Source organism: Rhamphochromis sp. 'chilingali', assembly GCF_963969265.1.
Source record: "Rhamphochromis sp. 'chilingali' genome assembly, chromosome: 11".
In the NCBI taxonomy this organism is placed as follows: Eukaryota; Metazoa; Chordata; class Actinopteri; order Cichliformes; family Cichlidae; genus Rhamphochromis; species Rhamphochromis sp. 'chilingali'.
In genome coordinates, this window is record NC_137938.1 from 35418705 (window position 1) to 35445527 (window position 26823).

Consider the following 26823-nt stretch of genomic DNA (forward strand, 5'->3'; position numbering starts at 1 on the left):
TCTCAGCATCTACAATTACCCTGACCATCATGTCAAGGCACAGATGCCATGGGAGACCTTGTGTGCATCTCTGTGAAGCCAGCAGCATGTGACAGAATGGCAGTATAAGAATGCTTTCCCACGGCAACGTCTTACCTAAGGCAAAACATACTTAGCCTGGGGACAAGTGCCTGCTTAACAGATAATTCCAGTTTAGTTCAGTCTGTCTTGTTCTCTCTAAATGCTGCTGTGTTCCATGACTCCGTGGGTCATGCTGACTTTGAACTTGCCACATCTGTTCTAGAGATGCAGAAAATGTGGACTTATTACATTTATTGTTGCACAGGAAACTAACAAAACCGATAAATTGGGTAATTTAATATAATTTAGCATCAATCATCCCCAAGCTGTAACAAGTGTAAAATAGCATTAACGCTAAAGTAAGCATCAGAATAAATCTCCTGCTAAGACATCAGTCGCCATTTTGAGCATATTGTTCAACTCAGACAGAATTCCATTTCATGTTTGACAATTAGTGTTTTAAAAAATTAATAACTAATTACACACAGCTATTAAACATGCGCAGCATCAAATGAGCTGGAACACTAAACGACACCAGTAACCTGGAATGAACCCAAAGCTGAGCCAGTAACAAAGTGCAGAACAGCAAACACAGCCACAGAAGCTAAAGCGCAGGCCTCCTCTTAGCTCTCTTTATTGTGCTTTATTGTGCTTTCGGGATTTTCTCTCACTCTTTGAATTAAAGACTTTCTACTTTTTGAGACTTAACGTGTCAGACGGAGCGGCTAATCAAATCAGATTTAGTCATGCAGACTATTAGGTTGGAACCAGCAGATGGAGCCAAGTCTTTAGTCACATCCTCAAGACAGGCTTCAAAGCCATATGACTCATGCCACATGACAAGGTGTCATTTCCCTCCAGTCATTCTCCCGCTGAGTAATGTCGTTATGCTGTAGGTATAGAATTTCGAATTTCCCAGAGGAACCCACCCGAGGGATTAATAAAGTTCTATCTTATCTTATCTTATCTTATCTTATCTTAGAAATGATAGCACTTCAGGATGCACCTAAAAGCTGAATGGGCAAAGCGTCTTCAGGGGACAGTGGAAGAAAAAGCATGTAATGATATTTCATGCATATTTGGGGACATTTAAATTTACTATTACAGGAATGAGTGTAACGTTAACATCTGAGGTCTGCAAACACAGGGTGTGAAATCAGGAAGTCTACAAATGTTTTAAAAAGTGATATAATCGTCCAAGGGGACTTCATTCACTAGCTTGTTTGCATTACTAACAGTCTCGACCAAAAACAGTTTATTTACAATATATGGTTTAAAAACAGAGAAAACATATATTTTATTTTCAAAAGGTTTGAAACAGATTATTAATTGTAAAATGATTTTGCTGTTAGTTCTATGATGTCTTCATTTTCATTTTCTTTAAGCTTAAGTAAAGTCCCATCTTTTTTTAGTTCTATGACCATCACATTGACAGGAAACTGCACACTCACACTCCTTGTAGACGAGATTCTGATCCTGGGTTCAGTATGCAGTTTGTTGATACAAAATCTGGTGGGTGGTGGTTTTTAAGTGTTATGCTGATATACAAAAAATGGAACCACTTCCAGCCAGAAAGACAAAAAATAATTGTAAATGAAATGTAAAATATGTACCGAACACTTATCAATGAACAATTCCTCGTTCCAGTTCTCTGATATTTGATTGTATCGTGCCAGGAAGCTCATTTAGGACAAACTGTGAGACTCTGCTGTTCTTATGGACTGAATGGTTCACCACTGCCCACCACAGGATCTGTTACAACATTGCAATTTTCTGTAGCAAGTTGATTCCTCGTTGATAATAAATGTACCTTGTGCTCTCCCCATCATGCATCGTGTCTTTCATTTGTGTTTGTCTCTCGATTTGATTTTGCCGTCACACAAATACATCTGTTATAAACCATGCTGACATGACGGAAATCATCCGCATTCATACCATACTTTCCTGTCCTATCCAACCACATCGACCTCTCATCACCGCTCAATCTCTCATCTTTTCCGATTCACGGCAACCACTTCTTTGTCTCTGTAACTTCACGCCACACACTTCCTCCTCCCTCTCCCACTCCATCTGTCTGCCTTCGTCGTCGCTCTCCTCCTCCGCCACGCTCCAGAGTTTCCTCAGTAGAAGGTTGAAGGGCTCAATCAAGAGGGCCAAGAGTCAGCCCAAACTGGACCGAACTAGCAGTTTCCGCCACATGATCCTCCCCCGCTTCCGCAGTGCTGACCAAGACAGGTTAGTGAGTCAGCGTGTGTGAGCGTTTTCATGCGATGTTTGTGGACTGACAGGCTGTGTTTGGTCCTGCATTTTGCTGTTGCATTTACAGATGCATGAATTCTGTTTGTCTTTTTGGATGCCATCATGACATCACTATTTGTTTTTGTATCTACTTTTACATAATCAGTGATAGCACAGTTAGTGACCATGTTGCACACTGACTGAGAGTCTCTGTCAGTCTGGCAAAAATGCACATTAGATTTTGGCTTAGAAAGGACGTGTGTTTACTAGAATCTCAAGATATATCATCTTAAATGCAAGATTATAGCATATTATTCTTTGGAAAATGTTGAGCACTGCATCTGTAGATCTGTCTCATCGTGCCTCTCAAACTGCCACAGAGAGAAAATATCAACTTGTGTGTCAAACTGAGCTTTCATGTCGACTGGTGACAAGATCTTAGTCTCTGGATGGTTGTGACTGATGAAAAAAGCTGTTCCAGAAGTACATTCTTACTAATAGCCAGCAGTGGGTGTCTCCTGTGGTTGCAAAAAGGTCTGGTTGTGTAGAAATCAAAGGGAAATGGCCCCTTTTGGTTCTGTGATCTTTGAAAAAGATGGGAAAAGCATGGTAAGTTTTAGGGCAGGGCTACCTTGTTATTGTCAAGTCACTACTGTATGAGTGTGCTACATCCCTCAGTTTCAGTCAAAACAGCAGTACTGAGTGGACAAGTCTGCAGTGTCCTAGCCTGAAGGCAGTGCATCAAAACCAAGTCTGCTTGTCAGTTTTCTTTTCAGCATTCATGAGGTTGTATCATGACGTTGTATCATGAGGTTGTATACCCTAAATGTTGCCACCATACCCAGTTTGTCAGCTCATAGTTCTGTTGTGACATCCTGAAGCTGCGGACAGAGAGCATTTGCTGCTAACGACTCACACAGGGTTTTTTGAAAACCTTTTTTAAACCATACAGCACAAAAGTCTCATCACACATCCGTGCTATACTTCACTCTCTGCCGCTTAATCCCCTAAAATAAATTCAATTTAAAGGGTCAGTGTTTTGGCTTACCAGAGCAGATCCAGTTGCTCAAAAGTTATTGGGTCTCTGTGGTTCCAAGGAGCGCTCTAGAAATAGGAGCCTGGTGTGAAAGCAATGCCACCTCTACCCACAGAGATGGCCTAGAAGGGGAGATTTTATTTATTTATTTATTTATTAGGGTCTATCTATATCAGCATGCTTCCATGGATTTCTATCTTTATCGTCTTTTATCTCATCTTTTGATTCTTTTCCATCTTGTCATCTCTTCCTCTATTAATCTTTTTATCTATCACTATCAGTAGCTCAGTCTCTGGCTTTCTATCTGTATCTTGGCATCAGCTTTCTCTGTGTATGGCCTAATCTCCGTCTCTGTAATCCTTTATATGTCTATCACAGTCCTAAGTTTATTTTACTCTCTCACTGCATTGTCGCTTGCACTCAGCACTCACTATTTCTCTGCTGAGCCGATGAAAAAACATCCCCCGCTTCACCATAGCAACCAGCAGACAGCCATATGGCGGCTGTACAGACCATAATGAGTCAGTGGGAGATTTGCTTAATTATACCTCCTCTGTATCATCTACATAGTTGCAGCAGTGCTGGAATTCTTCAGACACAGTAACACAGGAGTTGCATGACCGATGTTCGAGTGCAAAAATCTTCAGATTTTTTTAGTTTGTCAAATATGAGAAACATAAATGAGGAACTGTGCAAGGTTTTGAGCCTAATTTCAAGCAGCCTATAAACAGCAAGGATTCAAAGCATTTAGCTAAGGGCTGCAACCTATTTCTGTATTTTCATTAATGATAACTGCTGATAATTTCGTAGATTAAGCTCTGCGTTCTTCTCGGAGATGTCTAAAGTCCACTGTGACAGACATCTTCTAGCTTGTTTTGTCCAAAAGCAAAACAATATCCCAAAAACATTTCAGTGCAAACATAAAATGGAGACAAGCAGCATTTTTTTTAACTGAAAAGCCTGATGTGCGCAACTGAGTTGAGCAAAAATACTGTTCAGTATTCAGCAGGAACTATTCGAATGTTCTCAAAGATTGCACCCAGGACTCACCCTCCTCTCTTTTCTAGCAGCTGTGAATTTCATTGTCACATTTCTCCAGTTCTTGCTTACAGTATCATCTCCTCTTACTGTGCTGCAAGTTTTTAAAAACCAGCATCTGGTAGTTTGTCAAGTGTTCCTCTGTTTTACATGTTTTTAAACTCCCCGTTTCATTAATGCCACCTTCTGGCAGTATTTAGTATCATTATCTAGTACCTGCCATCAATAAAAACAAGAAAAAAAATGCATCTAAAAAACCATTTGATTTTAATTATAACAGACTCTTTGAATATTTAAAATCCATCCCCAGTGAACAGTAAATCAAAATACTTACAGAAAACGAATGACCATCTATGAACTGACTGATTCAGCATTCATTTGGTCCATTCACTTTTTCTGTATTCTTCCACTGGACAGTTAGACCCAGGGCAAACTTAAACTTCAAATGTGAAGGTCAGTTGTATAATCCAAACAGAGGGCAAAAGCACACTCAGGAGAGTGCTAACACCTTTGCAGAGCCAGGTGTCTGCCAAGGTGTGTTTCCACATGATTTATTCATTTGGGAAGCTTGTGGATGTCTATTATCCTCGGCTGACTTGAGAAGACTGAACGGACAAAAAAGTCAAGAGCGATGTGAAGTCGTGGTTGTTTGCCAAGGCCCTCGTGGCTGATCCATCGTCTTTCACAGCTCCTGGTTTGCTCTGAGTGTTTTCTGTCAGGGGTGCTGGTGAACATCTGCAGCTTTGTTCATTTGTATTCCTTTTTTTTTTTTACGTTTGTTTATCCAGGGAGGGCTTGCCTTTTTTTTCAGCATGGATTAGATTTCATGCAGGCATAAATATGCATCTGAGCTCCCAAACAGGCTCTAAAAGCTGCAACGATGCACATATTTGCACATAATTTTTGTATTCTTCCCACTAATAAGCCAAACTTAACAGATCTTTCAGTCCATTCAGATTTTTCAGCATAAGTACCCCATAGGATTACTCTGTGTAGTCGCAGAGGGTACTCTGTCTTGCAGAAAAATAACGTTGTTTTTTTTTTTTTTTTCTTAAAGCTGTTTAATATATTTGAGGTTTCAAATTGTGGAAGTCTTCATCATTAGCGTATCTTTAGCCTAAATAATGTAATGAGATAGCTTTTTTGTCTGCCAAAGAATTATAAACACAAATCTATTCAACATCAAAAACAGGAAACAGAAAAGAAGTCTTTGCACTACCGAAGCCACACCCTGTAAACTTTTTTATTAGTAATATTCATGATGTAGCACAAGGGATGTCTCTTTGTTTCACACTAGAATATCGCAGTTCTTAAATAGCATGACATTTTATCTCAAACATTATACCTCCCAATGATTTAATCTAATATCTTTGGAGACATGCTGCCTTTTTCTGTAGAACCATCATTAAGTTCTCTGTTAAGATGCAATAGACGCTGACATGACCCCACATTACTTGTGCCAACATCTACCCTAAATGTTTTCAGAATTGTCTGTACATATATGCATGTAGATGCTCCTCTGGGGTGGGTGCTGGTCTGACTGTGGATTCTGATCCAGCCCTGCATAAAATACATGGATTTTCTTTCAGTTTAAGTTTTAATGAAAGAAATGCTTCTAGAAAAGGACAAACACTTCTGTTGAAAGGTTGTTTTACAGTTTTTACCTATTACTGCATTTACTTAAGTACTTATTTATTACATATATATCAGGAGTGAGAAGCAAAATGTGCAATAACTGGTAAGTTTGTAGCTGATTTTGTAGTTGCAGTAGCATTAAGTGTTGTAAACCCTTGTCCAGACTCACCTATTTTTGTGTTTAAGCATGGACATCAGCACTGACGAGAAGCAGTTACATGGCTCATCTGTAGCTTTAAGTTCAAATCAAAACTTGGCAGGACTGGACAGCAACATTTACAAAAATTATGAGAGCAGTCCTTTCAGTTTTTACTGTTTACACTATTTTTTTTATAGTAGAACATCACAAAAAGCAGCTGCAGAGTAGTAGAACATTTTTTAACATAATATTACTGGACTGTTGTGATTACAGTCAACACAAGATAAGTGTTGTGTTATGAAAATTTGCATTTTTAAACTTAAACAAGAATAAATGCAGTTGTAGCATATGTAACAAGCCAAAAATCCACAGAATATCTGTGCAAACTTCACTGAGTTATGACTATATTTAATTGGCAAGTGCATAGAGTTACACACATTAGAAGACCCAGTAAAAATATGGCAGTTGCAATATGCTGATGCATCTTTAAATAGCAGTAATCAATGAAGCATCTAGTGTATGTCTATATAATGTCTGTAAAGAAGCACTTCTCTTTAGAATACTTGCCTTCCTGCTCTTAAGAATTAGAAAAATAAACCAATAAATACATATTAAATGTTGTTTCATAGAAATGGGAGGCTTACCTGGAAGAAAGAAGAGAGCCGTTGCTTAGGCTTAAGTTTTATTGCTAATAAGTAATTATGAGTCAAACAACCCAGTTTGACTATTAGCCTTCAGTTTGTATTTTGCCAGTGTTTGTCTAACCTTATTGATCAACAATCATTTTGTTTCAGTTTAATAAAAGACAAAAGCAGCAAATTCAGTGAAATGGGTCTTGAGCTTAATTAGTATTTGAAATTGAAAAGTGGCTTCAGTTCAGTTGCTTTTCTTTGCAAAGTGGTTGTTGTCAGGTTTGTTCTCTTTTAGATCACTACAGCAAAGCTCAGCTCACCTTCCCAATGTCAGTATCCTTGTTCCTAGTCTTTAATCCCTGAGTTTTTTTTTTCCAGGTGTGTAGTTCATCAGTTGTGATGCACTGACTATTTGCAAGGTGTCTGCATGCATGTGTGTGTGTGTGTGTGTTTCGTCTTTTATGTCTGTCCACTGAGACCTTGCATAGACCTCCTTTTTACCTCCATCACTCCTCCTCTCATCTCAATCCCTTCATCCATCCCGACCCTTGCGTTTCCTCCTTTCCCTTTCTCTTTCATTCCTCTAATCCATACTCTCACTTTCTTCCTCTCCAAAGGATCCACTGTTTACATAATCAACATGATTTCCACTGAGAGGTCTTCTCCCTCCATCCCTGAGGCCTCAGCCCTTTCTCTCTCAGTCTTTCCTTCTCTCACATCCTCTCCTGACCTCCCCCACTCTTTCTCTCGTCTCTTCTATGGTACCCTCAATCTGACTCATTCCTTTGGGTCTATTTTTATCTCTCCCTCACTCTCTATGTTTCTCTCCCCCTCAGTCCCGTACATGCAATCACTGCTCTGTTGTGGAACGTTATGATTGAACATAGACAAAAACAGTTTGAGCCCAAACAGGGGAGAAGCCAAGAACCGGACACAGAGCGCAGGATATACAGCTTCTTTTCTATCTTTCCTTTTTCCTAATCTACCGTCCCCCTTTCTTCTCTGAAGGGCTTCATCACACCTGACCATCTGTCCTGGCTATCTGGTTAGACTCACTGTGCCATCGTGTGTTTGTTTCAGTGGCTGTGTGGCTGTTTCCTGAGTTGGTCTATGATTTTACCTGCTTCTCTACATGTGTGTGTGGGTGGGAGTAGGTGATGATGAATGGGCTTTAGCACAGACCTCCTTTGCTTGTTAGTGTGGGCTGTGAGCACAGGTGTGTCAGGATTAATGATTTATTAAGAATTGTTTAATTGGTTATTTAAAATGTTTCGGATAAATGCCATAAATGCAGCTGTAAAGAAAACCGTGTTAATACTGTGTGTGCTGCATTTTACCACAGCTTCTTAAATCAGATATAGACATTTAAACTTGGTCGTGTGTAGTTGCAAAAGTCTTGAGTCACCCCTTATATCTTGCTGAAATACGCAAGCTTTTAAATTATTACCTTTTTGGTGCAAAAATACAGTTTTATTCCTGTCAAACTGTGTTGGCATCTTTTAGAGGCTCAACTAAAGAAATGGTAAATGGCCTGTATTTGTATGGCTTTACACTACATTCAGTCATTCACACACTGGTGATGGCAGCTACATTGTAGCCACAGCTGCCCTGGGGCGCACTGACAGAGGCGAGGCTGTCGGACACTGGCGCCACCGGGCCCTCTGACCACCACCATTAGGCAACAGGTGAAGTGTCTTGCCCAAGGACACGATGACAGAGACTGTCCGAGCCGGGGCTCGAACCGGCAACCTTCCGATTACAAGACAAACTGCCAACTCTTGGGAACCGATTATGTCCTTTTGAGACAGGCTGATAGTAACAAAGTGCCTAAATAAATAATTTAAAATTGTTGTTTTTTTGCTAGGTTAGCTGTTATGTGTAGGTGCCACAGTAGATCAGTGTTGAGAGGCGTATCAAAAAATATCCTATTCTTATAATTATGCTGTGTAAGAAAATGTTAAAGTGGCCACCTGTATATGTAAACCATAGCATGATGATATATATTTGGTATATATTTGTAAATGATCTGCTGATAAGCAGTTGGGTGGGGCTGGTGCCTGTCCCAGCTATTAGTGGGGCAGAGGTGGGGTACATACCTGTCACAGGGCTAGCACACAAATGGGCTCGCTCAGAAGGTAGAGCAGGTCCCCTACTAATCCCTGTCTGCTCCAGTCTCTGATGCATCCATCAGAATATGAATGTTAGACAGGAAGCACTTACATAGAATAAGTAATGTATGAATGGGAGAATGAGGCAAGTTGTACAAAAATGCTTTGGGTACTCAGTTATCTAACCAGCCTATCAGTAACCTGGCAAACATATATATGGGAGGAGGTTTAGAGAGAACCCACCCAGGTACAGGGAGACAATGCAAACTCCACACAGGAGGACCCCAGCTAGCCAGGACCACAGAAAAGGAGACCTTTCTGTGTGGAGTTTTCATGTTTGCATGGCTTCTTTTGGGGTACCCTGATTTCCTTCCACATACCAAGGACGTGTTAGGTTAATTTGTGATTCTAAATTGGCCACAGATGAGCGTGAATGATTGTCTGTCTCTGTGTCATAGCCCTGCAACAGGCTGATGACCTGTACATGGTGTGCGCCATCTCTCGTCCAATCACAGCTGGGATAAGCCCCAGTCCCCCTGTGACCCTGATAAATGATTAAGAGAATGGATGAATGTGTTGATAAGCTGCTTATTACCAAAATTATCAGTATGTTGTGCAGCACTCGTTTGGCTGTTTTTCAGTATGCAAGATAAAGATGAAAATGTGAAGCAACACATTTGGAGAATTAGCATACAAGAAGAAATCACCTGTAGTTTCTTGAATACTGAAGTCTAAGCGACCTTTAATAAAAGAGCCTCCTCACTCTCCTCACTCTCACGACTCTCGCTCTCCCAGGACCCGTTTGATGCAGAGCTTCAAAGAGTCCCACTCCCATGAGTCCCTGCTTTCTCCCAGCAGTGCCGCTGAGGCCCTGGACCTCACTCTGGACGAGGACGCTATCATCAAACCTGTGCACTCGAGCATCCTGGGACAGGAGTACTGCTTTGAGGTGAGAACTGAGCTGCTCAGCGGAGAGCCCACGGCACACTCGCACACAACCACAGAGTGTACAGAGCAGTAAATGACACTAAAACTGTTGTTTCCACCCTGACAAGTGAAAGTGATGTGCAATGCAAATAGGATTGCTTTTTTTCTTTTCTTTTTAAATGTGAAAATGAAAATAAGGACATTTAAATGAGCCTAAGTCCTCTCAGCTTTTCCATCACCTGTTCATTAGTGGAACATGACAGAGGTTGAGAGTGAATACAAGTCATTATTTTGGCGCTTTAGTTGCAGTCTCCATAGTGACTAATGGCTGTGGTTGTTGAATTTACCATTGGCTAACCTCAGGTGACTACGGCATCGGGAACCAAGTGCTTTGCGTGTCGCTCAGCTGCAGAGAGAGACAAATGGATCGAGAACCTGCAGAGAGCTGTCAAGCCCAACAAGGTGAGGGGAGAGAAAGGGATGCGGTAGAGGAAGAAAAAAGGATGATCCCTCTGTCTGTGTGTCTCTCTCTCTCCTCCCCGTCTCCCGTTGTTGTGTGTTTTCAATAAGAGCGCACCGCTTCATTTCTCTGTGTGAACTCCATCCTCGTGTCTGTGTGTGTCTGTGTTGAACAATTTAGTGGCTTCTACAAGCAAAATATTAAAGCTGCACAAGGTAATGTCGATGGTGGGAGGACCCAAAATGCTGTTTTGAAAAACCACAAATCAGGTAATGTGATAAGTAAATTGAACACAGCGGGTTGATGTTTACCTGCACAGCATGTCTGTGATACTTTGATAGGGAAGTAAAAGATTTAACACTCGTGAGTCTAGGTCTTTTATTGTTGCTCTCTACAGACAATGGGCCTCATGCAAGAACCACAAGACAATTTGTGGCAGTAAAAATCTATGGGTAGTTTTTCTCAAGTGGTCCAGACTTGTTGTCAGAGCAAACCCCACTTGTTGGACCTGAAATCGGATTGTCTAATCATAAAATTATCATAAGTAAGACAGGCAACTTTCCCAAATTAATATTTGATTAAGACTATATCATTATTGCATCTATGGAGAACGTTGTCTGCCTTTATTTTCCTTTGGAAAATATAAGCAGTGCAGGCAGACTTGCTAGTAAAAGTCAATTTTCGGGGCACTGGTCATGCTTAGTTGCTACAATGGATGGGGCCTCATATTTTACTGTGGATGCTGCACTTTATCTATCTCCTCCTGATCTCAAAACATGCATTAACCACTACAGGACTGATTATGCTAATAATCATTTATTTTGTGAACCTGAAAAATTCAATTTAACTTTTATTTATATAGCGTCAAATCACAATAACAAGGCACTCTATATTGTAAGGTAAAACCCCCCAACAATCAAATGACCCCCTATGAGCAAGCACTTGGCAACAGTGGGAATGAAAAACGTCCCTTTAAAAGGAAGAAACGTCCAGCAGAACTAGGCTCAGGGAGGAGCAGCCGTCTGTAAAGGAGGAAGACAGGACAACAGACACATTTATGAGGTTAAATCAAGCAATTTAATTAAATGCATGATGTTGTTTTAACATGAGGTTCGTTTTCCATGTGCTTGTATCTGACACCAGTTTTTGCAGATGATATACTTGTATTTTTTAAACACTACAAGATGGTGTATTTTCATATGGAAAGTCGTTTCCAGTGTCGCTTTAAGGTACTATAATGTTATTTGCGTCTTCACATCTTAAAAAAGACTTATCGCCCTTCATGCTCGCTCCATATATAATTAATATCCTAATTTTAATCCAAATTCCATCGTAAAGTAAAACTCTCCCTAAATTTTTCCCCTCAGTGTTGTTAAAAGTGAGCAGACATGTGAGATACGCAGCTTAGATGGCAACCAGAGACTAAAGGGTTATTAAGCGAGACTGAGATGAAACATCACCAGAGTTGAACGCCTCGTCCAGATGCTGCGGCCGCAGGGGTCCTGGATGAGTCACAGAGCTCCAAGGACTCCAAACAGGCGCTTTCTCCAAAATCTCTCCTCCTACTCCCCCAAAACAACACGCACTCTTCTTCTCAGACCAGATGCACCATAAGCGATAAGACTAACTGCAGAGAGAAGGATTATCATTATTCTTTGTAATTTTCTAGAGTCTTTTAATTCCTTTTTTTGCCCGTGATTGCTCGGTTTTCAGGAAAAAAGTATTTATTACACCTTAATTTAACATTCCACTAGTCTTTTGGTAATACAATTGAAATATACTGGCAAAAGGGAATGTGTAACATAATATCAAGGTGGAGGACTTGAGCGCATGCTGGCTCTGCTGCACTGTATGTGCACTAGCAAACTGAGCCACCAGATGCCCAGCACATTCAAACTCAGAGGTCTGGAATTAATTATGCCTTGTGTTTGGCGCTGGTTATCAAAGAGCATACAAATGGAGACGTTAGAGCTGTTGATCTTGATGATGCTCACGTATTTGGCCGTCTAAATTAGGACTTAAATAGTCTGAAGCAAACGGGGGGGCCATCAACAGTGGCATTTGAGCCCAATTGAAATGACTCCCAGTTACTGAAACATCATTCTGTAATCAACAGAGCACTCTCTCCTCCCATGGGGGATGTCAAATATAGCTGGGGAATGTAGCAGTCCATAGGAGCATTTTTAGTCCATTGTGTTTGCAGCACATGTGTATTGTGTCATTTGTGTTTTTTCTATGTCTAAGGGGATTACTTTGTTTTATCCATAAAAAGAATCATTCTTCATTATTTTCTGTTCTCTTTCTCTTGTGTGTTTCTCATGCTGTTTTCTGTCTCTGTATCCAAGATGAGAGTTGAGAGCAATTTATCAAGTACAACCCACTATCATAGTAGCCAAACCGCCATGTCACCAGACATTTATTTCCTGTCATTTACTCTTTTCTCCTGCAGGCTGACCTGCTGTCGCCTTTTATTTGCACACACTCTCTCTGCTTCCACGTCTTTTTTTTCTTTGCCGTCTGTCATGTTTCCTCCTGCATTGTATCATCTTGTCTTTGTAAAGCTTTTAAATGTTTTATCAGACATGCTTGGCCTTGCTTGACCTGACTTTCTCTCCACACAGGACAACAGCCGGAGGGTGGACAATGTGCTCAAACTGTGGATCATAGAGGCCCGCGAGCTTCCAGCAAAGAAACGATACTACTGCGAACTATGTTTGGACGACATGCTGTATGCACGCACCACCAGCAAGCCCCGCACCGACACCGTTTTCTGGGGCGAGCACTTTGAATTCAACAACCTGCCAGCTGTCCGCAACCTACGCCTTCATCTATACAAGGAGACAGACAAGAAGAGACGCAAGGTGACACAGAGAACTGTAGGGTAGCATAAAGGTCTGAAAATGAGTCATTTATATTAACTTAAAGTTGTTGAAACGAATACAATTGAAATATCCTAAAGTTGAATTTTATCGACTTATTTTTTTATTTTCTTATTATCACATCTACATTAACAACATTAATTATACTAGCTTTATTTATATAACATCATTAATAACAAAGCAAAGCAAAATCAGGATAAACTAAATGCAATAGTTATAACAGCAACAAGACAAAACAGGAAACAGAAATGCAAATGCAAAATGTCAATATAGATACTAATAAAAGAATAAAAGTCCTGAAAAGATACCAAATAAGACAAGTGAGGCAAAAAAAACAACAACAAACAAACAAAACAAAGGATAAATAATACTAAAAATATAAATAAAATAGATCGCATAAAGTGAAATCTGCAAGCCAGTGTTGTAGGACACAATTTAAAGGATTTCCCTGATTGTCTGAGCCGTACTTACTCAGCCAGGTTGTTCTAAAGTCAAAGAATCCCGACAGTCGCCTTTAGATTTCAGCCTCGACTTTGGAACAGCTTGAAGGACCTACCTGAGGATCTAAGGCTATGAACTAGTTCAAATTGGGCCAACTGTTTTGCTGCATAGCTTGCGGCCGCAGATGTGCTTTAATTGTGATCAGTAAATTCTTAAAATCAGTTGCAAAATGCACAAGAAGCCAGTGGAGAGAAGCCAGGACCGTGTAACCAGTAGGGAACTTTCTGAGCTAGTTTCAGGCAGAGTGACTTTTCATGTATGTCCCAAAAGAGGGAGATGAAGTAGTCCAGCCATGAGAAAATAAATGCATGAATTGTGTGAGAGCATTGGTTTTATTTTTGAGATGCAGACAGATCTGAACAGCTGCTCTCGATGTGTGCGTCAAAGCTGAATCAAATGGTATTTCCAAATGTCTGTTAGTGGGCTTTACAATGGAAGGTTTGTAGGACTGAGATGTCATGTTATTTATGGAGCAGTCAGTGCTACAGAGGTGAAACTGAAAAAGCAACTATGCTTTTAGGGTCAAGAGGTCTCCAGCAAGGTATATCTGTGTATCTGCTGCACAGTACTAAGAGCTGGTAGAAGCATATGATAGAAAATATAGCAGGACCTAAAACTGAACCTTGGGGTATACCACAGGTAAAGAGGTAATCACCTGTGGTGACAGGGTAGATTCTTACTAAAAGTGAAAACACTTCAATTTAAAAGATAAAGCAAATGCATGAGTAATACTGTGAGGTGTAAAATTAGCACTTAAGAAGTAAGTGACTTAATACTGAGTCACAAAACCAGTCATTCTCATTTTCAGCTCAGTACAAGAGTAACGCTGCCACAGTAAAGCTCTAGCTTCAAACAGCACTCCGGGGATCCAGCGTTAGTCCTGCTGCTCATAATTAATTCATTGCTGAAGCTTAAAATGAACTTTTTTTTGACATTTCCGACTTTCAGATTAGTTTTCTAAAATATTTCTATGCAGAACTGAAAGAAACAATGTTTCTTTACCACAGCTAATGTTTGTTTTTGCTTTTCACGTCTAAGGAAAAGAGCACATACTTAGGACTCGTAAGCATCCCCATCTCAAGCATCACTGGACGTCAGTTTGTGGAGCAGTGGTACCCAGTCATCCAGCCCAGCGTTCTCACCAAGGGAGCTGGTGTCGGAGGAGGGAAGATCATCAATGCATCTCTACGCCTCAAATCCCGCTTTCAGACCATGAACATCCTGCCCATGGAGCTGTATAAGGAGTTTGCAGAGTATGTCACTAATAACTACCGCACCCTGTGTGCTGTGCTGGAGCCTGTGCTGAGTGTCAAGAGCAAAGAGGAAGTGGCCTGTGCTCTGGTGCATATACTTCAGAGCACAGGGAAAGCTAAGGTATGAGATCACTGAGTCCTCTACTTGACAAACACTATTTTAGGAGGAAAATAGTAACTCGGTTCCCCTTTTCTCCAGGATTTTCTATCGGACATGGCAATGTGTGAGGTAGACAGATTCATCGACCGAGAACACCTTATCTTCAGAGAGAACACTCTGGCCACCAAAGCCATAGAAGAGTACCTCAAACTGATTGGACATAAGTACCTCAAGGATGCTATAGGTGAGTCGGAGCGTTTGCAGTGTTTGACTTAGTCGCTCCTGTGTTCAAACCAATTTAAAATTCAGCAGATCAACTTTTGAAAGTTGGGAAATAGCCAAACTTTTAATTAAAGGGGGGGAAAATCCTACTTAAGAGACCCAACTTTCTCTCAGCATGCCTTAGTGTTTTTGCATGCAGAAGATAGTTTGGTTGGGTGTGGGGAATTTTATTATTTTCAACTTTTTCGTGGTACTCAAACTTGTGTCTTTTTTGCACTGCTGTGTGGAGTTTGATGATATATTGAATTATGTGATTATCCGAGCTCAGCACAAGTCTGTTGGCGGTGAGATCAAGAAGCAGCTCTCCTCAAAAGGCGAGAAATACGACTTCCTGAGAGGAAGCAACGAGCTCGATATGTTGTTATCGTTAGCCTGGTTTCATTAATGAATGTTTGCTTGAGTTCATATGAAATCGAGAACTTATTTAACATAATTGTATTCAGCCATCATTATTCTGGATTGTAGGATGAACATGAAGACTTCAGTGTCTTATGGACAACTTGAGCTTCATGGCAGTGGCCATTTGGTTTTTAACAGGCTAAAAGTGATCATATTTAGATAAGAGGGTGGAATAAAGTGATCAGTGTACACCAGCTGGCTTCATTATCAGGATGTACTTTGAAATAATAATAAGTAACATACAAATAAAATACTATCATTTCATTCAATAATGCTACAGACACCTTAAATGGGCAATTAATACAATAAATAACACAGTCCATCTAATATTTCATAACTTTAAGCCCTAATTAAACTTAAACTTTATCAAATTTAAAAAGGTGGGTAAAAAAACAGCATAAAATAAAAGTTAAATAAAGGTAAGCTAACTCCAAGTAAACAATGATATATAGGATAACATAAACAGTGTCACGGTCTGCGGTGGGCGGACCGTATGTGGGAGTGTGAGGTTCCAGGTGCAGACACAGACGAGGAGACAGTACCGAACTTGAAACGAAAAGCGAGCCTTTATTTGGGCTGATTAACGTGGCAAACAACAGAAAACACTGAGGCAAAACTAAACTAGAAACTGAACTGGGAAAACTAAGAACTGACACTTAACTCAGACAGCAGGGAAGGCTAAGACAGGGTGACAATGATGCACATGACGGAGAAAACTATGAACAGGACTCTGTGCTGGAACAACAAAGAACTATGAAACATATTCACGTAAGCAACATGGACATGGCCAGCACAGAGTCCTGAAACCTGGTGTAACATGGGGGAAGTAGAACAGACGACGCGGCGACGAACAAAGGAAGACTGAGGACTTAAATACACACATGAGGTGATCAGGGGAAGTGGAGACACATGAGAACACAGCTGACTAGAAGGAAACATAATGACAATACAGGGGAGAGTAACAGTAACTACAACGAACAAAGAACCCCATACTCTTTCAAAATAAAACAGGAAACACAGAGACATGGAGATAGAACATGAACTTAACCTAACAAGAGACATGAAACATGACAGGTAGACACACGGACCAGGGAGAGATGACAAAAGGGACTAAGAAACCAAGGACTAAACTGCAAACTAGAAAACAACTAGATGTGTTAAACTACACATGTGGATACAAAAAATGCATTAGAACTTAAACCCTGGGCCTCATGGCCCAGTACCGTGACAAACAGTTTCTCAGTTGTTTCTCAGTAAAGTTTTCTCTTAATTTTCTAACACTGAGTGCATTTAATGCTTTGGTGTTCATAAAGGTAGTGCATAGGAGTGTAAAGGGACAGACAGTTTCTCCAGAGATTTCCAGTAAGTGCTAAGTGCTCGTAATAATAATACACAATAATACAGTGCAGTGAATTCTGCTCAGCAGTCCATTTCTGAGAATTGTTTTCTATATGCTATATTGGTATGAAAATACTTTGAGCTAAAAGTAACTACTGTTGTAATTTGCTGTTGGCCAATAAGACAGCTCCTCACCTACGACTACTTAAACAGCATAGTGTGGCAGTGTGGCAATGCTCGGTTTGTTGTCTCATAATTGATTTCTTTCATATTAATCTTGTTGTGGATGATGTTTTCTTTATTAATAACACTGAAACTTGTTGCTAATGAAATGTCTCTTGCAGGGGAGTTCATAAGGGCCTTGTATGAGTCAGAAGAAAATTGTGAAGTTGACCCCATGAGAATACCACCCTCTGTATTACCAGACCACCAAGCCAATCTTCGAATGTGCTGTGAATTGGCACTCTGCAAGATTGTTAATTCCCATTGGTGAGTAGTTAATAATGCAAAAAAAGCAACTCCTTTACTAGACTGTGTTTATTTCTCTTCGCTATAATAAAGATAGATGAGGCTTTTAAACAGCTTCTCGGTGGAATATCTAAATGTACCTAGTTTGTCCTGAAACCTTTTATGTTGCTTTATAGTGTGTTCCCTCGAGAGCTGAAGGAAGTCTTTGCCTCCTGGCGAGTGCGCTGTGCTGAGAGGGGTCGAGAAGACATCGCTGACCGCCTCATCAGCGGTTCTCTTTTCCTGCGCTTCCTGTGTCCTGCTATCATGTCGCCATCGCTTTTCAACCTCACCCAGGAGTATCCAGATGAGCAGACATCACGCACACTCACCCTCATCGCTAAAGTAGTGCAAAACCTGGCTAACTTCTCCAAGTCAGTTTTATTTCATTTCATTCATATATTTAACTTTATGAAAATAATTCTGTTTTTTTAATCCATGTATTTAGGGAAGGAAAAAAGCTGACCATCAATGACAAAAACAAATAAATAAATGAATTTATGCGTTTAATTGTTTGATATTTCTTCTTTACAGTGCCCAAAACTATTAAAGATTTGAGCTTTAATACAAAAACAGTTGAAATTAATGACATTTATTTGAAAAAACTATTATTAAATCAAAGATTATGAGTGTAGCTACAATTTAACTCATTCACTGCCATTGACGTCTATAGCCGTCAATTGTAGTGAATGAGTCAATGGGTTTAACTCATTCACTGCCAATGGCTGGCAGTGAATGAGTTAATTTCCCTGCTAAAATATTTTTCAGTTCTTTTTCTACCACTTTCCCTGTCACACACATATGTCCTCCCCGCCCTGTTCTGTTTGTTCCCACCTGCAGGTTTGGAAGCAAAGAGGAGTACATGTGTTTCATGAATGAGTTTTTAGAAATGGAGTGGGGCTCCATGCAGCAGTTCCTCTACGAGATCTCCAACCTGGACAGTGTCAGCAATGCAGGCGCTTTTGAGGGCTACATCGACCTGGGCAGGGAGCTGTCTATACTGCACAGTCTCCTCTGGGAGGTTATGGCTCAACTCAGCAAGGTAAACACAAAGCATTATATCTGTTGTTATAAACTGCAACCATACTGGTAAAAATCAAATGATACGTCAAAAAAATCCACAGTGGGTTATTTATCGCTACAGTATCCTGAATTTAACCTACTATAGTCATCAAAGTAGTCGTTTCATATGTAATAATACTGCTGCATTCCTAATCATGCTGCTCTGGAACTGGAAAACAACATTGTGCTTTCTCACATGCAAGTGAAATAATGTCATAAAATAAGTGAAGTAAAACTAAAAACTAAACATAATTACAGTTTAAATTGAATTGCCAGAGTTCAGTTGATAACATTCTGATAACACAGTACATCGCTTACATTGTGCAGCCAGACTAAGCCGTGCTGAGATTCGATGTGTATTGTTAGGACTCGGTTTTAAAAGCTGCATCTAAAAAAAATGTCTTGTTGTTTTCTCACCTCAAATGTTTCACAAAATCAGACTCCATGTGATTACATTTCCAGTGCGTGTTGAATGAGATGGACGTACTGAAAAACACTTACATTAGATTACACAAAAATGTTTTTTAATGAATATGTAGCTAAAGTGCCATTTCTTTTTGTTTTCCCTCCAACCACAGGATGCCATCATCAAACTGGGTCCTTTGCCTCGTCTCCTGAATGACATCAGCATGGCCTTGCGTAACCCACACCTCCAGAGGCAGCCCAGCCATCAGACAGACAGAGAGCCCGGTAGACAGTCGGACAGGCTGCTGTCACGGCCCAGCTTCAACAGGGGCATCTCTTCTGAGTTCCAAAATCTCATGATGAGGGATCTTAATAGGTAGGAATTTGAGACTTTAAACAGTTTCAAACGCTGAAACCTGAGTTGTTTTCACAGAGTGTCAAGAGCAGTGGCGGCTGGCCCATAGGGGGCGCTCGGGCTCCGCCCCCCCAAATGTGGAGGAGTAAAAATATATATTTTTAAAAAATTCATCAATGATAGTTTTACTATGTGTGTGCCCATATACAGCCAGGCGTATTTTAACATTTTCACCAGCTGACTCATTAAAGTTCAACCAACAAACGGTGTTTTTCTTCTTCTGGGGCGCTCGTCAAAGCGCCCTTGATATGCAGCGAAATAGCCTATCATTAAATGGTTGCCAGGGGAAAATAATAAATATTTGACCTATCAGCGTCGCTGAATTAAATGGTTTGGGGGCGCTTAAAATTGCGCCCCTGCAGAAAACGCGCGAAGATTTGCTGTTCTAGAATTTTACCTCAGTCAGTAGCCTAAGTGAGCTATAAGGTCAGAGAGAGACGATGGCAGCGGTATTGTTAACGGTTGAGGCACAGCCTCCCCCAAATTCGGTTAGATCGCTTCTAACCTACCCTTTTGCCAGAAGGACAATGGCAGAAAAACTGCAAGTTAAAGAGTTGGGACCTGACAAGCCCGAAATTCAACTAACCCAGGCAACGAAGGAGAAGTCAAAAGCATACAACAGGACTTTTTGTCGGAGTTGGTTCCAGCGCAAGTCGTGGTTGTTCATTTTTACAAATCTATACAAATGGCCAGAATATGGTTGTTCATTTTAAATTTAAATTAAAATTGTGTTGTTTGATGTACTCATTAAATGGGTCATTTTAGTCGATATCATAAAAATTGCCCCCCCTGAGATTTTTTTCAGGAGCCGCCACTGGTCAAGAGAATAAAATCCAGAAGATGTTCTTTTTAAGTGATGCAGTTTCCCACTACTGGAAATACTTTTGCAAAGGACATCCATCATCTGACTGCATCTTACATTTGCCTTCTTGTGGTTACCATTGCCAAGTGAAGTCTAGGAAAGTTTGGGGCTGCAGTGCATATTTGAAAAAGTCTTTCAACAAATGCTTCTTTTCTCCTTGTTGTGCAGTAGTAGGTAAAAATACTACGGGAGATGTGGCTCTTTTTTCTGCACTACATTTATGTAACAGCTGGAGATTTGTTTTTTTAGCTAATTTTTTTCAATGAAAAAGCTGTGTCATTATTTAAAAATGCAGAGCGCTGCTTAAGAAAATTGGCCTTGAACCTTTTTGCATGCAGCCTTGTTTTTTCTGTCTAGTGCCACATGGCAACTTTCGGTTGCCTAGATCTCCTCGGAGAGACACCTTACTAAGGTTTCATTTAAATAACATTTTAAGCTAACAACATCCAACAAAATTTTTCCAAAAGCCTAAAATTAGAGAAAGAAAATACAGATTTTTGCAGCAGAACTTTCCCCTACCCTCTTACTCGTAATTTTAATCAGATTAATCCACTTCCGATTGTTCCACTGACTCTATAGAGGGGATTTCAGCTTTATGTTCAGAACCACTGAACTTATCTTAACAGTGCATAAAACTGTGTAAAAATAGTCGGCATGACTAGAGCAAAATGAAGATATTTAATTCATGTTTATGTAATTGTGGCAGCGTACCTATGTTCAAGGACCTTCTCGCTCTTTCCACACACCGCACATTTGCTTGTTACATTGAATTTAGCTATAGATAAAAGCCTGATAGAGTGATACATCCTAGTTTAATAACAGAGGAAGCATTCAGTCTTGATTTTAACCAACTGAAGAAACGATTCAGATGCTTCTTCCAGCGTTGTTGTATTTAGCTTTCAACTTGCAATCATATTAATATAGTAATATAGTGTCTAAATAAACTGTTCATAGGGGAAGAGTGTAGAGTTTGTTAGACTCCTCACCTCCTGTTTCTGCTGTTCTCCAGCTCTATAGATATCACCCGTTTGCCTTCCCCTACATCCACCGGAGGGGTCATGCCATCTCGTACCCAGATGAGTTTTCAGGACCGTGACCATCCTCATCGAGCATCCTCCAAAGACATGTTTTACGTATCACGCCCTCCCCTGGCCCGATCCAGCCCAGCGTACTGCACGAGCAGCTCGGATATCACAGAACCTGATCCTAAGGTGAGTTTTACCACACTGACTCGGGGAATCACCATCCCATCCGCTAGGTTTACCTTTATCAAGGTGAGATTAGTATGACGTGCATGTTGGTCATACTGTAAGAATCTGCCATCGTGTGATCGAGGCTCTAGTATATCATGACATCTGCTTTTTTCCCACTGATTCACCACGCAACTCATCCTAGCGGTATTTCCTGGGAAATACTTTGATGCATTCCGATAACCAGGCAGGCCTCGCGGTAAAAACACCCGCACCACCCTCACCCATCATCCGTGGCCACCTAACATAAGCAATAACAGGGGGCACACTAGCCTCTCATATCCCTTATTATTTAGGTGCTCAGTGTCAATAAAAGCGTATCTATGATGGACCTCCAGGATTCCCGAATGAACAGCGTGTCTAACCTGCAGTCGGTGGACATGCTCAACTCCTCCCAGGCCTCCATCGCCGGTATGGGCAGCTTCGGCGGGCTGAGCAGCGGAGGCGGTGGCGGCCTGGGGTCGGGCCTGAGCAGCCAGCTGCGGGCCGGTGGGAGGTTGTCAGCTGGCTCTGGCGGCTCCAGCATGTCCGGTGGCCTCCGGCTGAGCCAGCTGAGCCAGATGGGCACCACCACCGACTCGCTATCCCAGCAGCAGCAACAGCAGGCCGCCGCCATGCGCTACCCGCTTTCCTTCCAGAATCCCCTCTTTCATCTGGCGACTGCTGATGGGCCTCAACAGCAACAGCTCCATCACCAGCACAGCCGGGCTCAACCCCCCGCACCCCTTCTCCTGGCCCCAGAGCCCGAACCCTCTCACCAGTCCTACATCCCACAGTTCGCCCATGGAGGGTTCTCTCGCAGTGAGGATCTGTCCACCCTCAGGACCAGGGACGGTCACCTGGGACAACCCAGCATCATCCACTCACATAGCTACAGTGACGACTACAGCAGGGCTGACTATGGACGCAGGCAGATGTCCATGCATATGCAGGTAAATGGACTCTCACTGTATTTCTGTAATGTCATAAATTCGCTATGTAATAATGTTTACATGTGAAATGGTATTACTATAGATGTTGAATTAGTATTTTCATTATGCACAAAGGATAAAAAAGGAACAATGTTATAGACATTGATTAAAAAAATATAATCACAGTCTCATACCCTGAGCTTCAGTTCTTTTGTACAAACCAGACTGTGAAAAATCCCAAAATGCTCTAAAATAAACGCCAAAGATTTTCTAACTTGAAAACAGTAAATTATGAATCATTGATAATTAAATTGGTTCCAGAAGATTGTTTGATTCCACTCTAATCAATTTGTTGTGAAAGTCCTTCAGTGAGTATGCTTCATACCTCTTTTGCTCCAAAGCAGTGCCAAACTATCAACTAGGCCCAAAAACGTTTGAACGTGTTTACTGAAACCCTCAAAAATTGGGCCTTTCTTTGACAGTGGAGCCGAGCTTTAAGAGTCAATCACCAAAAAGATCTCTTTATTCCAACATTTATTAGGAATATATAATATATATTAATTGATAATATATAATTCTGATTCTGAGGATTTGCAGTTTTTCTTTGTCTAGTGTGATGGTAACACACTTTTTTTAGGGATGAGCTTAAGACATGACGCCATCATAAGAAGTCATGACAAAGTCTTCTTGTCACAAAGTCACAAATCTTTGTGAATGTTTATGATTGTTGTCATTAAGTGTCACAATGTCATTTTTATTACAAAGTTACATTGATTGATATGTCTTTGTGATGACAGCTTGACATTAACCAGGACAACGTAAACCTGTCATAAACATGGCGTACCGGGTCAAACTTGAAAAAGTGTCTCACTTTTTGCATTACATCACATTACATTACATCACACATCACACTGCAGGAGCACCAATGTAAAAAGCCAAAACACAAGTTGCCTGTCAGAAAAGCTGAATCAAACTAGAATGCCATGCAGGCCTCATCTGACAAGGGGCTGCATTGGTTCTGTCAATTCCCAGTTTTATCCAATCTAGGAAGCTAAGCAGAATCAGGCCTGGTTAGTACTTGGATCCTTGAGTGTCTGGTGCTGATACCAGGTGCTGTAAGCTGGAATTTGATTGGGTAACGTGGGTTGTCCTTTTATTGGAGGGTTAGTGGATGAATCTTCAGCCCACCTGGTCTGTATGTCTATGGGTGCTTGAGCAAGATACTGAGCTAGAATAAAGCACTGGAGCACCTCAAGGTGCGTAATATTGTAAGGTAAAGTGCTTCATTCACTGCTTCACAGTGAATGGGTTAAATGCAGAGAGGAATTTCCCCACAGGGATCAATAAAGTATACATTATTATTATTAAAGATACTACAATAATACAGAGAAAACTCCAACAATCAAATGACCCCCTATGAGCAAGCACTTTAGCAACAGTGGGAATAAAAAAACTCCCTTTTAACAGGAAGAAACGTCTAGCAGAACTAGGCTCAGGGAGGTGCAGCCATCTGCTGCGACTGGTTGGGGGGGAGGCGAGGGAGACAAGGCAAAAGGCACACTGTGGAAGAGATGAATAATAGCTCCATGTTTCTACTGTTACATCACCTTCATTGACTGAATCTCAAAATGCTTGAAACACATCAATTCATCATTCGAACTGAACTTCTGTTACTACATTTTATTGTCTCATTAGTATTTGAGGCAATTTACCCAAGTGTGGCAACCCACTGAATTTTTTTCCAATTTGATAAGTGAATTAGTATAAATGTTAATTTATCATTCACGTGTTTTTCAAGGATAATCTCCAACAGCAACAAATGATGGGCATGGCCTCCCAGACGGGAACCTCCCATTCCTCCCTGGCCACCACGCCTCCCTCCACAGTCCAACCTATGCGGCAGAGTTCTGTTGCTCCGCCTCCCACCCAGCGTGTCAAATCCCAGACCTCCCATCAGCTGTCCGTCAGTGCAGCTGCTGCACCCTCTGCTCCTGCAAAAACTAGGCCGCAAAGCGGAAACCTTCTCCAGTCGCCAGAATCCGGCTACGGCAGGCAGCATGGGCCCCGGCAGCTCTCCGTCAAAGACAACACTGCCCCGGGCCTGCCCCACCAGCAGAGCTCTGTCAGGGAAAGCCAGAGTCCACAGGGAACCACCAGTCAGAGCACTCAACAGTCACCACAGCAGCAGCCTCAGCAACAGCAGCACCTGCTCAAACCCACTATGAGCAAACAGGTAACTGCTGCACACTCTCCTAATATCTAACTTTCCTATTTTTTTTTCTCTTTAGCACCTGTGCTCACAGCTATTTCTCAACAACAACGTGTAAGATGTCAGTGTTTAGCTTATCTAGGGGATAAAACTGACATTCAAGATTAAGAGCTTGGGAGCCACCAGGGCTCAGCCATGCTCAAAATGTATGAACTCGTGTAGCACTGAGGCATTTTGGGTAACATCGTGCACCAAATTTATGCAAGTGACTTTCACTCAATTAAAAATTCATGTTCTCATATTCAGTGTGCTGACCTTTCTTCCCAGGGTTCCCAGTCTCCATCTACCCTCAATCCCCCAACGCCAGCCAATGAGCGGACGGTGGCCTGGGTCTCCAACATGCCTCATCTGTCCGCTGACATTGAAAGTTCTCGGATTGACCGTGAGGAATTCAAACTTAAGGAGTACTCAAAAAGCATGGATGAGTCACGCATGGATAGGGTAGGTTTAATTTTTAACTATTTAATTAACATTTCAGTTGAAGTCAGAGGAACATTGAGTTATGTCTGTCATTTCTGAGCAGATGGCACTCAGATTTGATCTTGACACAGAAGTCCAGAGGTCTCAAACTGTGGGAAACAAAAGCCATGAGCCAAATGTTCAACTTGTTTGCATTCTTTTTCTGCAGTTTGGCATATTTACTGTACCTCATCCTTTATAAAGGCAGCCGGCCTAATTTTGAATATCTGGAGGTGGTTTCCAATGCTTTCATGAATGTGTTTAGAGAACTCAAATCCACCAGGCACTGCAGTGACCAAGAAAGCAAGGCATGTACGCACCAGCGTCGCAATAAACTGCTCTAATTTAGCATTCTTTTCACATCTCTACCTCAGGTACGGGAGTACGAGGAGGAGATCAACTCCCTGAAGGAGCGCTTGATGATGTCCCACAAAAAGCTGGAGGAGTATGAACGGAGGCTCCTCACGCAGGAGCAGCAGACCAATAAGATCCTCCTACAGTACCAGAATCGTCTCGAGGACAGTGAGAGGAGGCTACGGCAGCAGCAAGTGGAAAAAGACTCCCAAATTAAAGGAATAATTAGCAGGTAAATGGAAGCTGTTGTTGGGATGGAGGGAAAAGACTTGTGGTCTTGTATAAGGAGGCCATTGGTGGGCCATAGTCTTTCTTTTTCTTCTGTTACAGGGTTTTTGTGGAAAAAGGACCTTTTCTATAAAATTATGATTGCTAGCATTAATTAAAAAGACTTCTTATACTTCTGCGGAGGACTCCACAGTACGGCGTTAGCATATTGGATTCTGTTTAACAGGATGAAACATGAAAATGAAGCAGTTGTTACTGGCAATATATACATTGCACATCGGAATAAGACTCTATTTACCAGAGGTTGTTATCTTGAAAAGAATATTACAAGATAAGGAGATTGGTTTCCGTTTCATAAAGCACTGTAGCCTATGAGAAAGGATGGGAGCTTTATATTGAAAGCCAAAGCTGCAGACATGTAATGAGTGGCAAATTAAATAATAGACTGTAATACAGAAGACAAAGATCTTTATCTTAGATAAGCATCCAGGAGATGTTCCCGTGGTGGTTGTTTCTTCAGCTTAGTTAAGCTGGACAAAAGAGTCTTTGATTGTCCTCTGAGCTCTTGCCGTAGCAAATTTAAATGCGGTCATAACCTCACAACATGCTTTATTTGTTATTCAAGAGCATCATATTTGGACAACTGCAGAGAACTCCAGCTGAGCCCTAATTTCTCGAGTGCTTGTGCAAAATTGTAATGGGGCTTTTATTGTCAGTGCAGTCTTAACTTTTATTGATCACTCACAAATTAAGCAGTTCATGGAAAAAAGGGTTGAGTATTGATCGTGTCTCAGTTGTATTTTTCAGGCACAAAAACCAAATATTTGCTGGGTTTTAAGGACTCCGTGAGCATTTTACGTGTGACCGCATATTAGCAATGCTGCCCTGCATTTAATTTTGTTTTTATTTTTCAGTGAAAAGACACTTAAAACTACATGAAAATATTGCAGTATTTTTACATCTTATAATAGTCTGTGGTCTGCAACTGAAGGGTGGATAACTGTGACAGAGAATATTGCCACTTCTAATCCACTCCAGGAAAGAAGACTTGGAATGAAGACAGAGAGTCCTGCTCG

General features: G+C 41.1%; 1 protein-coding gene across 3 annotated transcripts in view; it reads left to right on the forward strand.

Moving 5' to 3' along the window:
* syngap1b (synaptic Ras GTPase activating protein 1b) overlaps positions 1–26823 on the forward strand; it is a 130652-nt gene that overhangs the window by 80566 nt on the left and 23263 nt on the right. For 2 of the 3 annotated variants that reach the window (XM_080895992.1, XM_080895994.1), the window contains exons 4-18: positions 2174–2295; positions 9682–9835; positions 10177–10275; positions 12895–13134; positions 14692–15027; positions 15106–15250; positions 17370–17514; positions 17670–17906; positions 18373–18574; positions 19173–19375; positions 21286–21487; positions 21865–22458; positions 24236–24670; positions 24974–25147; positions 25540–25751. In XM_080895992.1, the coding sequence (XP_080752118.1) occupies positions 2174–2295; positions 9682–9835; positions 10177–10275; positions 12895–13134; positions 14692–15027; positions 15106–15250; positions 17370–17514; positions 17670–17906; positions 18373–18574; positions 19173–19375; positions 21286–21487; positions 21865–22458; positions 24236–24670; positions 24974–25147; positions 25540–25751 (3500 nt within the window). The remainder of the gene's footprint in view (positions 1–2173; positions 2296–9681; positions 9836–10176; positions 10276–12894; positions 13135–14691; positions 15028–15105; positions 15251–17369; positions 17515–17669; positions 17907–18372; positions 18575–19172; positions 19376–21285; positions 21488–21864; positions 22459–24235; positions 24671–24973; positions 25148–25539; positions 25752–26823) is intronic. The other variant, XM_080895993.1, reaches the window with a different exon arrangement.